The sequence below is a fragment of the Lynx rufus genome, unplaced genomic scaffold (genome assembly GCF_022079265.1).
Source record: "Lynx rufus isolate CCGP_SWC_20201006 ecotype Redwood Valley unplaced genomic scaffold, mLynRuf1.p SCAF_3, whole genome shotgun sequence".
In the NCBI taxonomy this organism is placed as follows: domain Eukaryota; kingdom Metazoa; phylum Chordata; class Mammalia; order Carnivora; family Felidae; genus Lynx; species Lynx rufus.
The window spans coordinates 120667724-120688942 of record NW_025814845.1 but is presented as its reverse complement, the minus strand read 5'-3'; the positions used below and the strand labels follow the sequence as shown (position 1 = coordinate 120688942).

At 35.3% G+C, this 21219-nt stretch overlaps 1 protein-coding gene across 2 annotated transcripts in view; it reads left to right on the top strand.

Annotated features, from left to right (window-relative positions):
• Positions 1-21219, top strand: part of ANAPC10 (anaphase promoting complex subunit 10) — a 107500-nt gene that overhangs the window by 46344 nt on the left and 39937 nt on the right. For both annotated transcript variants that reach the window (XM_047092103.1, XM_047092104.1), the window contains exon 4: positions 4004-4124. In XM_047092103.1, the coding sequence (XP_046948059.1) occupies positions 4004-4124 (121 nt within the window). The remainder of the gene's footprint in view (positions 1-4003; positions 4125-21219) is intronic.

Sequence of the window (21219 nt, the reverse complement as noted above, 5' to 3'; positions counted from 1 at the left end):
GTGCTTTAAACAGAGTGGAGCGGCAACTGGGTGGCTCAGTTGGTTGAGCGTTGGTCAGGTCATGATCTCACTAATTGTGAGATTGTGCCCTTCCCCCCCAATAAATAAATAAACAAGGTGGGAATTTATTTTCTCTCCCTCTTCATATAAGTGGAGCGTGGCAATTCAGGAATGGTATGGTAGCCCTACAGTGTTTTGTAGACCCAGATTCCTTCTCTTTCCATTCTTAGTTCATGAGTTCTGTCCTCAAGGTTACCTCATGATTCAAGATGCCTATTGGAATTCTACCCATTATGTCCATATCCCAGGTAGCAGGAAGGAGTAGGTGGAGAAGGTAAAGGGGGATGTCTTCCTTTAAAAAAACCTTTCTTGGGGCATCTGGGTGGCTCAGTCGGTTAAGTGTCCGACTTCAGCTCAGGTCATGATCTCATGGCTCGTGGGTTTGAGCCCTGTGTTGGACTCTGTGCTGACAGCTTGGAGCCTGGAGCCTGCTTCGGTTTCTGTGTCTCCCTCTCTCTCTGCCCTCTCTCTCTCTCTTGCAAATAAAAAAAATAAACATTAAAAACTTGATTTATAGGGGCACCTGGGTGGCTCAGTTGGTTAAGTGTCCAACTTCAACTTAGGTCATAATCTCACAGTTCACGGGTTCAAGCCTTGCATTGGGTTCTGTGCTGACAGCTCAGAGCCTGGAGCCTGCTTAGGATTCTGTGTCTTCCTCTCTCCTTTCCCCTCCCCTGCTCATGCTCAAAAAATAAACATTAAGAAATTTTTTAAAAATTTAAAAAAACCTTTCTTTATAAAATACAGTCATTTGGTGTAAATCTAATTGGCCATAACTTAGTCATGTCGTCATATCTAGCTTTAAGGGAAGCTAGGGAATATAGTCTTTTAGTAGAATGCCATAAAGAAAGAAGGGAACAGGGGCTGTTAGGTTGTCAACCTGGAGTGTCTGTCTCTAATGTCTTCTCTTGCAATTTCATGGGTTCCCAATGAATTGAAAAATTATTCAGGAGTCAGCAGGTGGAGACCAAAGTATCACCCTTGTAAAACTGACAACACTGATGTTTGAGAAAGGGGCTTACATCTACAGTTAAGTGTATTTGCTAATATTGAACCCTAGAATTAAACAGACTTGCCCATCCAGTTATGAAGGTGCTAGACCAGGTAGAGCCTGCCTCTATTAAATTTGTGGCATGAAGGAACAAAGTCAATGTGTACCTCCTGCCAGCAGCTCTTTCTCAGCAGAAAGGGAGTCATGGATGAGGAATAGAGAGGCTGGGAATGTTACTTATGTCATCAGAAATGGGGACATGTTACCCCCTCCCCCTTTCCTTCCTATAGTACTTTACCCTAAATGTTTAGCACAATGCTTGGCTTACAGAGTATGGTGATTATTATTATAATGATGATTTGAGCAATTTAAGTAGCTGCCATGATGTCTCATAATCTACGCACTTAATCTTCCCACATGCATTGCTGTTTGACACATAGCATGGTTTTCTGTGCAGTGTTAGTTTTTACATTCACCACGAGATAAAATTGATAAATAATTTTAAAAGGCTTTATGGGTACATTTTAGAGTAATAGTTTTTAAACTTTTCGTGAGGTCACAGTTTCTTTTGCAAATGTAATGAAATTATATAATTATGTAATCAGATTATCATATTAAATATGATTTCTGGGAATACATGGATCCCAACTTACGGCAGATAAAATTTAAAGAACTACAGACACGTACATATTCCTGCAAATTGGTACCAATGATTGTTGAGTAAGTTAAGTATAATTAATTAACAGCAAGGTGATATGTGTTAAGGTCATGTGAAGCAGATAGACACATCTTTCAACTTCAACTGTGCCTGCCTGCATACTAGCTTTTTTACCTTCAGTCAGTTAATATTAACCTGTTACTGGTTGCTTTTTTTTTAAATCAGTAAAATGAAGGTGGTAATGGCTTCTGTATCCAAGGTTGAGAACTGAATTAAATAATACATAAAAAGCTTTGCTTCTGGGCCAAAGTTCATTTGCTATTTTGTACTTGTTGCTGTTGTCTTTATAATCATTTGTGTTGTTGTTATTCTTTGCTTTTCTAACCTCATCCTGATTATCTTTTATGTTCCAGTGACTAAGTTATCTTAAATTTCATAACTTGGAGATAAAATTATTCTGAACAGCGGAAAGCTTGGCTCTTTGGATCTGCTTTTGTTAAAAAAGAAAAGCAAAAGTCTTCAAGAGTAATCTTCATGATCTTTGATCTCTCCATAATAAGAAAGACCTTTTACTGCCTGCTTCTGGCTCATCAGGAAAAGATCTTTTGTATGCCCTTCAAATTTTCCCCTCTTCCCTTGCTTCCTCTCATGTCTCCTTCCTGGCCCAACAGAAAGAGAAAGATGTCAGTTTGATACCTCTGGCCTCTTCTGAAAACCTGGTAATGGTATTTATCCTGTCAGCGATTCCTGGGTACTTAGTGTTTTACATCTTGATCTGTCTTTATTATTTGAAGAAAAGTCCTTAACTTTCCCCATTTGTTTTTGATGAATAGCTTGGGCTATAGAAGTTTGGTCCCCACACTAAGAGCTACAGATCCCCTGCTGTTTTTATTGGTTGACTTTTGACACAGACTACTTCTGTTCAAGGAGCTCATTGTTAATAAGTTAGTGCCAGTTTATACCAGAACTTAACTTTTAAAGCATGTTTAAATAGACTTCTTAATGGGTTTTTTTGGTTGATGTTTAAAATTGTCTTATGTTTTTTTTTCCCCTAATGACCCAAATAGCACATGCTTAATGTAAAAAAAAATTATTCCAAAAATATATAAATCATAAAAAAAAATAAAGCTCTCTCATAGATCTGTTCCACCAAAATAGTCCCTTTTAGTGTTTTTGTATGATTCTATCTACATCTTTTTATATATATATGTAATGTATACCTATACATATATGTAGGTGTATATGCCTTTAAAATTTTTTTTGTTTTCCCCAAAATGCAATCCTTCTGTATATACTGTTTTGTAATCTGCCTTTTTACCTAGCCTGTATATGTGTGTGATTATTTGAAATAGTTATATAGGATTTCATTGAATAGATATAACTAATTACCTATTGAGGTGGATTTTTGAGTTTATAATTTTTTAGTAATTTAACCCCAGGATGGTAAACATTTTTTCTGCATCCATTTTTAAGTATTTGTGTTATTTTTGTTTTTTAATGTATTCTCAGAAGTTGAATTCATGGGTCAAAGGCTGTGTGCCTTACCAGCTCATTATGACAGTAACTTTTTCTAATCAAATTTGGATATTATCAGTCATTTTAATATTTTTTAATATGATAAGAAAACTAATGTCTATGTATTTTAATTTATATTTCTTTGATTATTAGAGATTAAAACATTTTCATGTTTTTTGGCTACTTGCTTTTTTTTCTGAGATTAATTTTGTGTTATATAGTCTTTGCTTCTCTTCCTAAGATATATATATATTTTAAAAACAATTTTATTTCTTGCATTACATAATATATTTTCCTTTAAAACTACACTATTATTGTACAATATGTGCTGTAATATATGTTTATATATTATAAAGTTATAAATGATTTTGGTTTTGTTGGACTTAATTTCTTACTTAGCTAGTTATTTTCAAATATTGATATAGGAAATTAAGTAATTAACTAGTAAAAAAAAAAAAACCAAGTTTTTTAGAGTAACTTTTTTGTGTAAAACATAAATGAAGAGGACTGAAATTCTTAATGCTGTTTGCATGTTAAGGTACCTATTTTAGCTCAACTGTTCTTAATTTACTCACATCTGGTTCTTGACCATGTTCTAGATAAGAGATGCCTGTATGAATGTGTGTCTGTATTTTTACTTGTTCTTCATTTTCATCATTGTTGAAATGAAATGGAAATTGTTGATTGAAGTACTCATTTGAGTGAACTGCGATCAGAAGATGTTTTGGATATAATCTTCCCACGTGATAAAGAACATGTTTTTATTTTATTGCTTTTAGAAGAAAAACAACAGTGAAGACATTATGTATTTATGCAGACTACAAATCTGATGAAAGCTATACTCCAAGCAAGATCTCGGTCAGAGTAGGAAATAATTTTCACAATCTTCAAGAAATTCGGGTATGTCTTTCACATTTTTAAAAATATGTTTTCCTGTAACTCTTGCTCTTTAGAGAATGGTTACATTTGACTTTAGATTAGACAGATTAAGATGTTAATATATAAATGGAAAATTATTAATATATAAGAAAACATTTTAAATTTTTTATATTTAATTTTTTTTTAATTCTGATTGTCATTTTAATTTTTTCCCAGTATTTTATTATGGAAATTTTTAGACATACAGGAAAATTTGAAGAATTATATAGTGAATCCCAGTATACTCATCTCTTAAATTCTATCTATAATTGTTAATGTTCTGCTGTGTTTGCATTATTATAATCTGTCCATCAATTCATCTAATTTTTATATGCAATTCAAAATAAGTTGCAGATATTTGGACATATCACCCCAAATACTTCAGCATGATATATGATAACTAGAGTTATGAATATTTGCTTCAGGTTCTTATTTTAAGGTACAATGTATATATGTTTTGCACAATCTTAATTATGTATTATTTGGTGAGTTTTGACAAATGCAAACATACGTATAACCCCAACTTCTATTAAGATATAGAATATTTTCTTTACCCCATAAAATTCCCTCATATTCCTTCCCAGTCAATCTCCATCTCTATCCTACTCTCAGAGGTAAGTGTTGCTCTAATTTCATTCGTTCATTCATTCATTTTATAGATCAGTTTTGCCTGTTATATAGCATGTCATATAAATGAAATCACAAAAGGTGTAACTTTTTGTAAGGCTTCTTTCATTCAGCCTAATTTTTTGACATTTCATCCTTGTGTTTGCATGTATCAGTAATTCATTCTTTTATATTCTGGAGTTATAGTCCATTGTTTGAATATATCCCAATTTATTTATGTACTATATAACTTTTTGAAGCTATTAAGATAATGCTTTTGTGATTTGAATGTTACTAGTCCCAACACGTTTACATTTCATATACTTTGAATGAGTTTGAACTTTGTATTTATAAAGTTCTGGCCCTTTGCATTTTTTCCTTGTCAGGAAATCTTTGAGCTCAAATAATCATTAAAATCTTTTAAATTAGGTAGTTCTGAGAGATCTGGAAGCACCTGTGATGTTTGAAAGACTTCTGGCTAATTTGTGGCCTGGACTCTTATTTGACTTAGTGTTTATAAGATCTGCCTCTACATTTATATTTCTTCCCTGAGTTAGTAATAAAATACTTAATAAAAATCACATATATTTTCATTATTTACTCAATGAATGTGGTGTTGTTCTCCTGTGAAATTTGTTTATGTATTGACAAATAAGAATAAGTAAGAACATTTTCATCCACAGGTATTTTGGTTTTTTGTTTTGTTTTGTTTTTTCATCCTTCTTTGAGTTAAGTTTGTTGCTTTTTGAGATGACCACCTGGTCTTATTAATGTTCATTTACTTTTTTTTTTTTTAATGTTTTTATTTATTTTTGAGAGAGAAAGAGACGGAATGCAAGCAGGGGAGGGGCAGAGAGAGAGGGAGACACAGAACCCAAAGCAGGCTCCATCCAGACTCCAAGCTGTCAACACAGAGCCTGACACGGGGCTCAATCTCATAAACTGTGAGATCATGACCTGAGCCGAAGTTAGACACTTAACCAACTGAGCCACCCAAAAGCCCCTAAACCAAAAGTATAAACCAAGTATAAACTTTGTTAGTTTCTTCATTCACCCCAGTGCTTTTTTCTTCAGAATATTTTAAATTCTTTTTATTATCGTAATTACATTGGACCTTTTGCCAGCCCTTCTTTTAGTCATATATGATATGTTTAATCAGTGTTTAAAGTACTTTAAAGATGCGAGATATGTACTTCTTATACTTAAACATTTTGTATTTATCACATGATTGGGTCACTCATATTTATAAGCCTTTTTGTATCATAGCTGGCTTGTTTTGTTTTAAAATTAAAGATTTGTCCCGTAAGTCCTCAGGCAGGTTGAAATATGTGACACACAAAATGTTTTGATCCAAAATGTGTGTGGCCTATATTTGAAATGTCCACTAGATGTCACTGTTGTCCTTTAATTGATGGTTTCTGTCTAGTTGTTAAGCCCTTAAGTAGTCTTAGTTGTAACTTATTTTTCTTTGAGTATATTTATTCAAAAATTCTTTCATGCATTTTGGGAAATGTACATCCTCATACATGATTTCTAGCTTTATGTATTAAATATATATATTGTATTCTGTTGTAAATTAGAGAAACTTGAAATGATATTTGGACCATTGCAGATACTTTTAATCTAGTTTTGCTTCTATTCTATCACTTAAGTACTGAAACATTAGCCATATAGAATAAGGGCTCTTTTAGGTAGTCTCTTAATTTTATTCCAAGTGTGTTTATATTTCTGTGTAGTGACCACACAGCCTCATGAGGCCAGTAATACTAAATATTACCAGGTGATAATGTAAGTTGTTTTCCTGAAAAACTTAATGAACATACTGCTTTTCTGCCACAGTTCTCACTAAGGAACCATAATTTTTGTATTTTGCTTTAAAATATTAGTACCGCCTTTGCAGCTCATGATATAAAGTATACTTTATCTTTTAATTATATATCTTTACATGTGATTTACTTTATTTACCTGTTTTTCTAAGTTAAAGAAATAATCTGTTATCACTTTGTTTTTTAAGGGAAGATAAGCAGATTATTATTTCCTACTCTATAGGATCTAAATTGTTATTTCTAAAAAATTCTTTCTTCTAACTCAGATGCTAAGACAAGTGATTAAAATAGTGTTAACTTTTATGAGGTTTTTAGAGCCATCGTTTCATTAGTTATAGGACTGATTTAACTGAGTGGAAAACCCAACTAAATCTTTTTATATTTTTCCATGGAGGCTTGCCCACGGGAGGGTGTAGTGTGTATTGGAGTGTTTAATAGGTTTTCCTTTTTTACTAGAAATTATGGATTTGTTTACTTGAAACACTCTAAAAACCTATTTTCTGTCATTTTATTATTGATTTGAAGTAGTAACTTTTACAAAAATGTAGTTCAGGGTAAGAAAAGCTAATGGCTACTCTATTTATCAAAAAATTATTCTTTTGCTATCATATGTTTTCCTTCATTTTAGTTACAAAGCATGCTGTTCTATCCTGATCTTTGTAACCTCTGTTGAAAAACCTCTACAAAGAGATCAGGCCTTTCCTTTACTAATCTTGAATGCATATTTCAATCTCTATACCTGAGGAGGGACTTAAAATGGAAATAAGGTTTAAACTTTCTGCTTAATGGTTACAAGATACTAAAACTAAGTTTGGCCAAATAGAACATTTTTGACGCCAAAGTTGAATTCATTTGTGCTGCTCATTCTACTTTTGTTTTTAAAATTGTCCATCCTTCAGAAATGAACATAAGAACATAAGAACATTTATGAGATGTTTGTGATTTATTGCTTCCACACAAGACTACTTCTGTAAAGGAGTGAGGACTTAGCATTTCAGAGTCTTTATGGCATTATCTTCTCAAAACACTTCATCTCAGTTGTGTTAACTTCTATATAGGAAGTCATGTTCATCCTGTTATTAAGGAAGTTATTCAAGAGAAGTTTTCAAATAAAGATACAGTTGCTTTTAAAATTTTTAAATCATTTGCATTTTAGCATTATGTTTTGGTTTAATGCTGTTTTTTTTCCTTTGCTCTCAGAAGGAAAAATAAATAGCTGGAAATTTTTTGTCATTTAGAGCGAGAAACCTGTGACCATTTTAACTTTGTAGAAAGCATCTCCAGCTAAAATTCAAGAAAAATTAAAGTCTTTTTTCAATTTGCTAACGAGTTATTTCTCCTTCTAAAAACTATTATGGAAATTTTTTTCTTAGGGGCACTTGGGTGGCTCAGTCGGTTAAGCATCTGACTTTGGCTCATGTCATGATCTCACGGTTCATGAGTTTGAGCCCTGTGTCGGGCTCCATGCTGACAGCTCAGAGCCTGGAGCCTGCTTCTGATTCTGTGTCTCCCTCTCTCTCTGCTCCTCCCTTGCTTGGGCTCTGTCTCTCTCTCTCTCTCAAAAATAAATAAACATTAAAAAAATTAAAAAAAAAATTTTTGTACTTAAATATGATACTAAACTGATTTATTAGACATAGAATGACAGCTTTCAAAATTATTTTTTTAAATGAGTTACTCTGTGGTATTTATTTAAATGTAATTTATTATCAAGTTAGCTAACATACAGTATATACAGTGTGCTCTTGGTTTCGGGAGTAGATTCCCATGACTCATCAGTTACATACAACACCCAGTGCTCATCCCAACAAGTGCCCTCCTCAATGCCCATCACCCATTTTCCCCTCCTCTCCGGCCCCCCACTGACCCTCAGTTTGCTCTCTGTATTTAAGAGTCTCTTGTGGTTTGCCTCCTCTCTGTTTGAAACTGTTTTCAAAATTATTTCTATACAGTTTTGTAAAAAAACAACTTGTTAACTGAAGCAGATATTTTCAGCATATGTGAAAGTTGTCCTTTGATTCATTGTTAGCGTTTTGCTTCTAAAATTTGTGACCGCAAAAGGATAGAATATTAATGGAGTACAAGATTGAGCACTTAAGTGAATTTTAAGCCCTGTTTTTGTCTTCAGATAATAAAGCTGTTACCAAATGATTTTTTTTTTTTTTTAAAGAAGAAGCTTGAAACAAGTCTTCGATGTTAAGAGAGCTGTAATGATATTTTTCTTTTCTTCCTTGTGGATGAGCCTTTTGGCTCTCTTCCTTGGGTCTTGAATCAGTAGCATGGCTATGGGAGTCCATATTTGGTACTTTGACAAAAGTGGTTAAAAAGTCAACTCTTCTGTTAACATAACATTTATGATTATAATTTGAGTTTTGTTAATGTGTGTGGTGGAGTAAGAAGATGCAGACAGAGTCTCTGGCTCTATTCATCGATCTTAAAATCTACTTATATTTACTTTCTGATGAGGGGCCTGTTTTAAACAACTTGATATAAAATGGAATGATTTAGGCAGTACTTATAAACATAAATTTGTTTGATAGGACAGTGTTTAATTTATTGAGCCTTTGGAAAAATATTTTTACTGAAATTTAGCTAATTTAAAAGAAAATATTTTTAAAAATTAGTTTTTATAACTGACACTGGGACATCTTTGAAATGAGTATGGAATATTTTGTTGTGATACACATAATTTTTAGGCCAGAAATGTTATCCTTTTTTTTCCCTCTCTAAAAGTAACACACAATTTAAAGAGAGTTATTCAGGATTATATACGTTACTTATTTCCAAAATGGAGTTGAGATGACTATGCATTTGGTATGTATTTCCTTTTGAATCTAAAATGTTACATAGTGGAATATTATATATATATATTTTAAGAGAGAAATATTCTTGCATCTCTTGTTTTTTGTTTGATCACAAACCTAGACTGTGTCAATGTAGAGATGTAATCTGGGATTCCTATTACAAGACAAATTCATACTGTATTTATTAGATATTTATTTAGGGCCTGCTAAGTGCCAGGAACTGTATTAGGTACTGGGAATACAGTAAAGATAGTCACTGTTTCTGTCCGTATGCACCTCATAGTTTGGTGGAAAAGACAGGCAAGTAAATCTACAATTACAATATAGTCTAGTAAAGACATATGGTGCTGTGGAAACACAATGGAATATTAAGAGCAACTGTTTAAAAAGTTTTTCTAGGGTGCCTGTGTGGCTCTGTCAGTCAGGCATCCCGGCTCTGGATCTCAGTTCTGGTCATAATCTCACAGGTTCATGAGATTGAGCCCCTCATCAGTGCAGAGCCCGCTTGGGCTTCTCTTTCTCCTCTCTCTGTCCCTCCTCTGTTCGTGCACTCTCTTTCTCTCTCCCTTTCACCCTCTCTCTCTCTCTCTCTCTCTCTCTCTCTCTCAGAATAAATAAACTTTAAAAAGTTAAGAAAAAAGTTTTTCTAAAAGTGGTGATAGTTCAACTGAATCGTAAGGATCAACATAAAGCCCACTCAGGTGAGAATAAAGTGAGGCATTTTAAAAGGGGTACAGTGTACCTAAAAGTACAGAAGCAGGAAGGCATGGCATAATGGCAGAACTGCAAGTAATTTAGTACTTCTGGAAGCTAGGTAGGTATGAAGCAATGGCAAGAAAGACTGGAGAAGTACTTGTCATTCAACCATTTATTGTGATGGTAATGGTAATATGGCCTCTGCACATAAGGAGTGAATGTTCATGCGGGGAGTGATGTGTAGTTGTTACAGTGAGAATACGTAGGCAAAAATCAGGTTATGCTTACTTTCATAGACTTCTAGGGAGTTTGGACTTTAAATGAGGAGATACTGATAAAGTTTAATCGTGGGATGGCTGGGGCTGGAGCAACGTGAAGACCCGCTAGGTGGTATCCAGTTGAAAATTAGGAGGATTTAACCAAGGCCATGACAATTGGGTTCAAAAGAAAGGGGTGCATTTGAAGTAGATTCAAAAAGGCTTGTGACTGATTGTTACCTAGGGTGTACAGGGAGTATGTATGGGTAGGGGCTTCAAATAGGTAGAAGAGGGCAACTAGAATTCTTCTCATGTTTGGCAACTGGTGGATTTTTATCATTAATCAGCAATGGAATGCAGAGTTAAGGAACATCGAGGATGGTGAGAAAGGTTAAGCTAATGAGATTAGTTTTTGTCACTGACTTCTGGTATTTTTTCTGACAGAGGGCTTTTCAAGGGGTAGCCAGATACATGGATCCAAACCTGAAGAAAGAAGTCTAGGTTAGAGGTGTAGACTTGAAAATTACCAACATGCAAGTAAGAAGCTTCGGTGTGAGTTCCGATTCATTCAGGGAGTGTATGCAGTGGAAAAGAAGAGTGCAAGGGCTGGAAGTGTGGAAATGCCAACACTCAAGGACTGGGGAGAAAAAAGATTATTCAGTGAGAAAAAGCTGAAAGGAACTGCCAGTGATGAGAAGAAAATTGAGAGACAATGTCACAGAAGCTGAGAATGGGCAGGAGTACCCACTTAGATAGGGAATGAAACCCTTCCTGCCTAAGCCTGTGTTGCATGTTTTCATAGGCAATTTATTTAATGCAATTCTGTAGTAAGCAGCTTCTGCAAGTAGTTTAGTTTAATCACTCTTTGGAGTAATAGTTTCTACATTTATAGATTTGAGACCAATGAAATTATTTAATACCAGGAATTCCAACTTTTCCTACTCTCATATTTGGACCAAGTAAGAAGATTCTGAAGGGGATTCTTGTTTTGTTTCGTAATGCTTTGAATTGGAAGGTTTTGTAGTGCTGATGCGTTCTTAACTTTGAAGTTGATGAGGTTTCTTTTAAGAGCATTGTGCCCTAGAGTCGCCTTTTTCAAGTGCTCTTTTGCAGCACTTACGGAAGAACTGCACTGTTTCTTTTAGGCAGAGTGACAGTAGGAACAGCCAGGGACAAAAAAAACAAAAAACAAAATTAAAAACCCTTTATTTAACTATATAGCAGGGTACAATGCAATAAAAATATGCACTTACAAAAGTGAAAATGCCCATGGTTTTAGAGATACCGATTATCAACCCTTTTTATTTAAATAAGGAAAGCCTACTGAGTACGGCCAGCTGAACAGGGAAGGGGTAGGCACCTGGCTGAGAACTTAGCACAGTGTCGGAAACAGTAGGCGTTTAATAAAAAGTTGTCAAATGAGTATACCAGCAGTCAGTCCCTAGGCTTGCCACTGATCCCTGCTTGTGTAGTTTTCTTAAAAGAAGATTATCTGGGCAGATCTGATTCTTTCTCTCAGAAATTAAAAAAAATATTTTTTATAATTGTGATAAAAAACATGTAACTTAAAATTTACCATCTTAACACTTTAAGTGTACAGTTCAATAGTGTTAAGTAGATTCACATTGTTGCACAACACATATTCGGAATCACTTCATCTTGCAACACTGAAAATCTATATCCATGAAACAACTCCTCCTCATTTTCCCTCACCTCAACCCCTGATAACCACCATTCTACTTTCTTTTCCGATGAATTTGGTTACTCTTTTAATACCTCATATAAGTGGGCTCATAGTATTTATCCTTTTGTGACTGCCTTGTTTCACTGAGCACAGTGTCCTCAAGGTTCATCTGTGTTGTAGCATGTGACTGGATATCTTCCCTTTTTAAGGCTAAATAACATTCCACATTATGTTTATCGATTCATCTGTTGATGGACCTTCCACAAGAGGTGTGAATAATGCTGTTATGAATATGAATGTGCAAACATAAATATCTCTTTGAGACCCTGCTTTCAGTTCTTTTGGGTGTATACCCAGAAGTGGGATTGTAGGATTGTATGGTAGTTTTATTTATTTTTTATTTAAAAAAGTTAGTTTTAAATGTTTATTTTTGAGAGAGAGAGGGAGACCTAGAATCCAAAACAGGCTCCAGGCTCCAAGCTGTCAGCACAGAGCCCGACCTGGGGCTCAAACACACGGACCACGAGATGGTGACCTGAGCTGAAGTCAGACGCTTAACCCACTGAGCCACCCAGGCACCCCTGGTAGTTTTATTTTTATTTTTATTTTTTTGCCTTTCTCAGAAATATGACTCACAAGAAACAGGCAAGTTAGCCAGACTTGATACAGTGAGATAGCGATATGGAGAGGGTGGTAAGGTGAAGGGCCATGTGCGTTTCAAGTTTCAAAGTTAGAAGGCTATAGACTCTAAGATAATGGGAGGAGGTGGGATGGTGTAGAACAAATAGAGCGGATGCAGGCACAGAATCAGACTGACCAGGGAAGAGAAAAATAGAGCTGAATGAATGGCTGGTGCTCCCAGTGTTCTTCATTTACTGACCTCTCTGGTCCCTAGTTGTTTACTTTTTCCTGGATTCCTGGGCTAACTTTTTAGTAAGCCCCCTTTTCCTGTAGAAACTTTTGAATGCATCTTTCTTTATTCTTGGCAACTAAGAATGGTCGTGATTAGAACAGAAGGATCTACAGCAGATTTTGCTGAAAACTGCATGCTGAAGAGTTTTATCATAACTTTAAAGTATATCTTGAGGTCAGCCCATTCAGGACCTTCATTTTTTTTTCTCAGCCTCTTATTTTATACATAGTGAATGAAGACTTAATCTCTAAAAATTAGAGGCAAGTAGCAGATTTTTAATGGGATCAGTGTTGTGTTAGGAAGAGAAGAATCAGCATGTCAGTTTTAATGTAGATTGAATTGACCATCATAGTACTGTTTTCGAGTCCTCTCGTTCACTGTTACTTGGGTTTGTAACCTCTACTATTTATGAAAGCACTCTCAACATTTATGTCACTGGGCTAAGCAGTCACTACTCACTGTTTCATTTTGTCACCAAAGTGGTGATCAGATGTTATTATCCCTATATTTAAGTAAAGTTGAGACTTAGGTTAAAAGGACCTTTTGCTATGTGGCTCATTCTACATGTTAGAGCTGAAAGAAACTTCAGAGGTAGTGTATTTCATCAAAAGCTTAGATGCTACACAGTCAGGCAGGTAATGTAACAGCAAGGTTCCATGCCTTTATGCCGGGGGGGCAGTTTCTATTCAGTGTCAGCCTTTATTGCCCCATGGGAGTGTAGGCCTGGTGTTGTCAGTCCTAAAAATTTTTAAGAGAAATCTGGATATGAATGTCAAATTTCCCAACTTTTAAAATGTGGAAATTTCCCAATTTTTAAAATATGCTGGGCAAACAAGGTATGTCCACAGTCTGGATGTGGTGAAAGGACCACGAGTTAACAACTTCTAATAAAGTGCAATCCCACTGTTTTGCAAACGAGATGCAGAGTGAACTGCCTGATGTCACACGGCAAGGCAGTGGTATAGCTGGGAATCAACATGCAATACATATTCCTTCCATCTTTTGCTTAACATCACATTAGATTGTAAGTTACCAAAATATTTCTTTAAATTTTTTTCAGAAAAATTGAAGTGTGGAGCCAAGGAAATGAGTGAGGGGATAGATTGACTATAGAATTTTGAAATGTGTTTACTTTCTTGATATATTCTATTGAAAATTGGTTGATTCTGTAATGCTAATGCTTTTGGCATAAGCAGTTACAAATACTTGCTTTTCTTTTTGCTGGTTGCTTTTGCTTAATGATTTTATAAAAAGCTTTAAACAGTGTAATTTGGAGGATAAGATTTCTAAGGAAAAAAGAAAAAAAAAAAACATCTCCAAGCCTCTGAATAAAAGAGTGAGAGAGAATATTGGAGTGGAAACTATTGGAATATAAGCCAATTGATTCTTTCTTCTCTGGCCATTTTATCTTCATAAGGCAGTTAAGAAAAATCATCATTCAAGGGTCTGTAGGCTTGAAGGGTGGGGTGGATAGTCTTCCCTCCTGTGTTTGCAATTTTTGGTGGTAGAAAACAGAAACAGTGGTTCAGTAATCTCAGCACCATTTTCAGAACAAATTGTCTCGTTTGTAAATTAGCTTAGAAGGATAATTTTCTAATTGAATAGTCCACAGCTAGCCTTGATCTTTGGTGCTTGACTAAGTAGGACAGAGGCACTAGGCAGAGGAGACCCTCCAGGAACTCTGATGAGAACAAGATCTAGAGTCAGACTAAGTGGTACCATAACTTTGAGGCAGTAGTAGGGAAATTGTCCAGATAATACGTAAGCTCAATTTTTATTGAGCCTCAGGTCTTTTTTTTTAATGTTCATTTATTTTTGGGAGACAGAGAGACAGAGTACAAGCCGGGGAGGGGCAGAGAGAGAGAGGGAGACACAGAATCCAAAACAGGCTCCAGACTCTGAGCTGTCAGCACAGAGCCCGATGTGGGGCTCGAACCCACAAAGCCTGGGATTGTGACCTGGGCCGAAATCAGACACTTTACCAACTGAGCCACCCAGATGCCCTGAGCCTGAGGTCTTTTATCTCATTCCAAGTTAATATGTTTTTACTAAGTAGCTGTGTAAATTTTCTGTTACTTTTATTTGATAATGAAGAATAAAAGTTCTTACTCTGGGTCTTATATATTCCATAGATTCCCATTCTTTGCCACCAAAAAAATTTCACATGGCAACAGATATTTTCGGGTTGAAAATACCTGGTATCAGCAGAATGAAAAGACAAGCTACAGGCTGGGAGAAAATATTTGCAAAAGACATCTGATAAAGGACTGTTATCCAAAATATACAAGATACTTTTAAAACTCAACAATAAGAAAGCAAACTGTAGGCCAAAGACTTTAACAGACACCTCACCAAAGAAGATGTGCAGATGGCAAATAAGCATATTTTCGCATATGAAAATATGGTTCCCATCATGTCTTCAGGAAAATGCAAATTAAGTAAAACAACATACCACTACACACCTATTAGAATAGCCAAAATCTGGAACACTTACAGTGTCCAGTGCTGGCAAGGATATGGAGCAACATGGGTTCTCATTCATTGCTGGTGAAGATACAAAATGGCACAGTCACTTTGGAAGACAGTTCGGTGGTTTCTTACGTAAGTAAACATACTCTCAACCAACCATATGACTAGGTAGTAGTGCTCCTTGGTATTTACTTAAAGGAGCTGAAAACTTATATCCATATAGAATTCTGCACATGGATGTTTATGGAGCTTTATTAATTATTGTGAAAACTTGGAGGCAACCAGGGCATCCTTCACCAGGTGAATAGATTAATAAACTGTGGCACATCCAGAATGTTACTCAGTGCTAAAAAGAAATGATCCATCAAGCCGTGAAAAGACGTGGAGGAGCCTGACGTGCATATTACTAAGAAGCCAATCTGAAAAGGCTATTTGTAAAATTCCAACAATGTGGAATTATTTGTACAATTTCAACTGTGACATTCTCAAAAAGGCAAAACTATGGAGATAGTGAGAGGCTTAGAGGTTGCTAGGAGTTGGGAGTGGTGGGAGAGATGGATAGGCAGAGCACAGAGGATTTTTAGGACCGTGAAAATACTCTGTAAGATACTATAATGATGGATACATTTCATTACACATTTGTCCAAACCCGTAGAATGTACAACACCAAGAGTGAACCCTAATGTTGGTAATGAGGGAGGCTCTGCATGTGGTGGTAGGGGCAGGAGATGTATGAGAAATCTCGTACATTCCTCTCAGTTTTGCCGTGAATCAAAACTGCACTAAAAGTTGTCTCGTTCTAAAAAAGAAAATATATAATATACAATATATCTTTTTCCCCACCACTCAGGGTAACAAATTTTCATAGGATTTGACTGGCATGTTGAGCTCATATGAGACAATTATAAAATGCTGGCAACTTTTGTTTCCCCTGCTTCTCTAAGACTGCGTACTTGCTGCAAAACAAATGAGATTTCATAATAATGAGTACCTTAATATTTTTTTACGTAGGAATACATTTCCAATTTTATAACAGAAATCAATAAAATAATTATAACAGAAGCTTCTAACCGATAACAATTTTCGTATCTTATGTATCCATTTTATCTGTATTTAGAAAGCAACTTTGAAAATACAGATTCTAATCCTGTAAAATGTTTAGACTAAAAAGTATTATTTTACTCTAATTAAAAAAAAAAGAATCCCTGTTAAAATAATCTTATATTCTTTAACTTAACTGAATTTCAGTTTTGTATGAGGTAACCTAAGTGTTTAGATTCAGTAAACTCCTCTGAAGTTGAGGAAAAGGTACTCTGATTATTTAGTAGTAGTGTGTTTAGAGTAAATCAAGTTTTTCAGGCAGAGTATATTATCCTTCAAGGTCCTATTTTTGCTTTTTCTCTCATCTCACTTAATTGTAGTGAATCTAGCCAATCAATATATGTTGTTTACATAGTGTGTCTCTTTTTACACATGCCCTATACAATAATAACTGTGGCCTTTGACTTACTCCTCTAATTGCAGTTTCTTTGAGATTCATGAGAAAAATAAATAGCCCCTTTCAAAAGAATTGTATCTGTTTTCATTGTCCACTAACTACTATACTTATTTTAGATATAATTACTAAAACCTCAAAACTTAATCTGAAAGCTTTATTTCCCTATTTTATGAATTACAGTAAAGTGGTGTTACACACAAAACTTGTGTAAGCAATGAGTGTGATGCCAGTGGTCTTAAAAGCTCATTCTTAAGATCTTTAGACTGTTCCTGCAAGAGTTGAATTTCCTCTTTTCTTTCCTTTTCTCTTTCTTCTTTCTTTCTTTCTTTCTTTCTTTCTTTCTTTCTTTCTTTCTTTCTAATTAGGAGCCACTTGAAAGACATGCATTTCTTTAGCTATTATAAATATTATATTTTGGCTACATTATTTTATAAAATTGCTTTTATAGAAGTTCTCTTTAGTGGTAATCCATAGGCCTACATTGAGACATCTAGGAAATAAGAAAAGTTATTATTGTAATTCTGTTAGGAACATTGTCAAGGATGTAGTCCACTATATCTCAAAGTGGCCTTTTAATACAGATCCAGAGTAAAAATTTCCTTCAGGTCTGAATTCAGGAAGGCATTTGGGTTGTTACTATACACATACACACAGGTTCTTCTGCTCCAGACCCTTCAGCATAGGGACTTTGGTAGATATGAAAAACCTACCAGTTGTGAGGGAGCAGTGATTGGGGGACAAAGTATGGCAACTCTGTTAGTCACCAGTAGATGATATTAGCAGTTGCTTTTGTAGTTAAAAATTTGCATATGTCATTAAATGGACTTATGATAGCTCTTTGGAAACTGATCTGTTTATAAGTAGAAGAGCCTCTATACCATGTCACAACCAGTAATGATACCCACTTTGCTTTGGCTGCCAGGAACCATGGAGCCAAATTTGTAACCTACTTAATAATTGTATATATATTTTTATGCACTAAACTTACCCTTCTGCCATTTATTTAGTAATTTTATGGAATATATTTTTTTTAGTTTTTATTTAAATTCCAGTTAACATACAGTGTAATGTTTAAGCTGTACAGTGAAGTGATTCAACACTTCCATACATCACCTGGTGCTCATCACAACGAGTGCACTCCTTGTTCCTTATCACCTATTTAACCCATCCCTCACTCACCTCCCTCTGGTAACCATCAGTTTGTTCTCTGTAGTTAAGAGTATAGTTAAGAGTCTGTTTCTTTGCCTCTCTCTCTCTCTCTCTCTCTCTCTCTCTCTGTCTCTCCCCCCCCCCGCTCATTTGTTTTGTTAAGTTCCACATACGAGTAAAATCATACTGTGTTTGTCTTTCTCTGCCTGCCTTTATTTCACTTACATTAATACCCTCTACGTCCATCCATGGTAGTTGCAGATGGCAAGATTTCATTCTTTTTTATGGCTGAGTAATATTCCTGTGTGTGTGTGTGTGTGTGTGTGTGTGTGTGTACACATACATATACATATAATGTATATGCACACACACACACATACACACCATATCTTCTTTATCCATTCATCAGTCAGTGGACATTTGGGCTATTTCCATAATTTGGCTATAGATAATGCTGCTATAAATATCAGAGTGTATATATCCCTTTGATTAGTATTTTTATATTCTTTGGGGAATTACCTAATAGTATTTCTTGGATACTAATAGTATAGCTGGATTGTAAGGTAGTTCTATTTTTAACTTTTTTTCCTTCTGACAAGTAACATCTTCTTTCAATTTAAAAAAAAAAAATTTTTTTTTGAGACAGAGAGAGACAGAGCATGAGCAGGGGAGGGGCAGACACAGAATCCGAAGCAGGCTCCAGGCTCTGAGCTGTCAGCACAGAGCCTGACGCGGGGCTCAAACTCGCAGAGCATGACATCATGCCTTGAGCCGAAGTCGGACGCTCAACCGACTGAGCAACCCAGGCGCCCCAATTTTTTTAAAGTGTTAATTTAAATTCCAGTTAGTTAACATACAGATATTAGTTTCAGGTGTACAATTCAGTGATTCAACACTTCCATACAACATCTGGTGCTCATCACATATTTTTAACTTTTTATTGAGGAAAACTCCATACTCTTTTGCGGAGTGGCTGCATCAGTTTGCTTTCCCACCAACAGTGCAAGAGGGCTCCTCTTTCTCCACATCCTTGCCAACACCTGTTGTTTCTTGTGTTGTTGATTTTAGTATGGCATATTTCTTATGAGCTGCCATAAATCTTTGATAGCTTCCACTAGCACAAGGATAGTATCTGTCTTGATACCCCTCAAGCCTAAGTACTTGGCACATAGGTGTTTAGTTAACATTTGTGCAATTTGTTGTTGTTTATGCAGTGGCCCTTTTATTTACTTTAAAGATAGTATGTGTGTGTGTGTGGGGGGGATTTGTTTTAGCTTTCCTGAAGGAAAGGGTCCAAGGCAGATTAGTTTTTAAACTGATTCTACCCTAGCAGCCCCATTTTCTGGTGTAAGCATGTGCTCTTAGAGATCATGAAAAAAGGAAATGTAATTTACTAGGGAGAATCCAGGAGACTCATAACTTACCTCTTATCATGGCCCAAAGGTGATAAGCTCAAGTTAAGTATGATAAGGAAGGTACTTCAAGGAATGAGAACAAACTGAGGAATGAAAAGAAATCTGTCTTCACTCATCTACCTTAGCATTTTAGGTAGCTGCTTCACATTTAAGATAATAAAAGGATTTAAAAAAACCCTCAAAATTATTCTCAGCTAGTTTGTAAAATCTGGTTGTTGAGTGTTAGCTTTATCTATTTAAAAATTTTACTATTTCTCTGTAGAAAATTAGTGAAAGGCACTGAGAGGTGTTCCCTACTTTAAAATACTTACCTTGTATGAAGAGTTGCCTTGTGTTGAAAGAGAATTGTCTAAGGCAAGTATGGAATTCAAATTTGAAAATTCCCTTGACTAAGATCAGGATTATCAGTGGCATGGAATTATCATGACTCACTGAACTCCATTTAACCTGAATTTGTAGTTATTTGAAACTTGCTGCTATTCCCCCAGAGTCATATTGTACTCGCCATTGAATGCAGAGTTCTCTAACCTTGGCTTTGGGGGGGGGTGCAAAAACCCAGGCTGTTTCATAATCTGCAATCTGGGTTTTAAATATTGTACTCAAAATGGGACAGAAGGATGAGGCCTACGCCAGAGGAAGGAATATGTTTCTAGATTGTCTTTGCCACATGCTGCTTTAATCATAGGTTTTGTAGTCAGATCAGAGTTGCAATCTTGGTACTATTACTTCTCTATTTTGTGATATAGGGCATTTTCTCTGTTCTTTCTCTGTTTACTTTAAAAAATAAGAATCACAATACCTATTTTATTTGGGTGGTTGTTAAGATTAAATGAGATTAAGCGGTGTAAAAACATCTGCAACATACCAAATACATTGTTTTTTCAGTCAGTGTAAATTTATATCCTTCTATATATCTTTTTTTCAGTTTATTTATTTTGAGAGAGAAAGAGAGAGAGAGAGAGAGAGAGAGAGAGGAAATATGAGTGGGGGAGGGGTGGAGAGACAGGGAGAGAGAGAATCCCAAGCAGTCTCCACCCTGTCAGCACAGAGCCCAATGTGGTGCTCAAACTCAAAAACCGAGAGATTATGACCTGAGCCAAAATCAAGAGTCGGACACTTAACCGACGGAGCTACCCAGGGGCCCCTCCATATATCTTTTTCACTTCAGTTTTATAATGGCCGCTTTATCCTTACTCATACATGATTGCACAAGGTTGGAAAATGCTAGATAAATGTCTTCTCTTTTTTAAGGCATGCTCTAATAACAGAGAGTAGGTAAGTCGTCTTGGATTCGGTTCTTTACTGTGTGAGCTGTTTTTTTTTTTTTTTTTTAATTAAGGTTGATATTTTGCATTTCAAAATCAGTTGTCCAGAATTGGATAGAGCATATGTCCCATGCAGGTTTTCTAGTTTTTGTTTTTTATTTTAATGAGATTTCCATTACAGATTCAGTTCTTTGAAACTATAGCATCAGTGGCATTGGTATTATGTGCCTTTTAAAAGGGAATAAATGGTTTAGCAATTTTAATTTTCCTGATATGATCTAGTTAATAGTATAAGATCTGTTGGATCACATGTTGATCCACTGCGTCAATATATTAGATCTTTCTTTACTAATTAAGGCAATAGTTTACTAACTTGGATACATCCTTTGATTTTGCACTCTGTTATTGAAATTTTTTTGTGTTTATAGAACACAATTTATTTTTGTTTGATTTATTTAAAAAGTAAGCAAAGCTGACTTAATATCGAGGACTCTG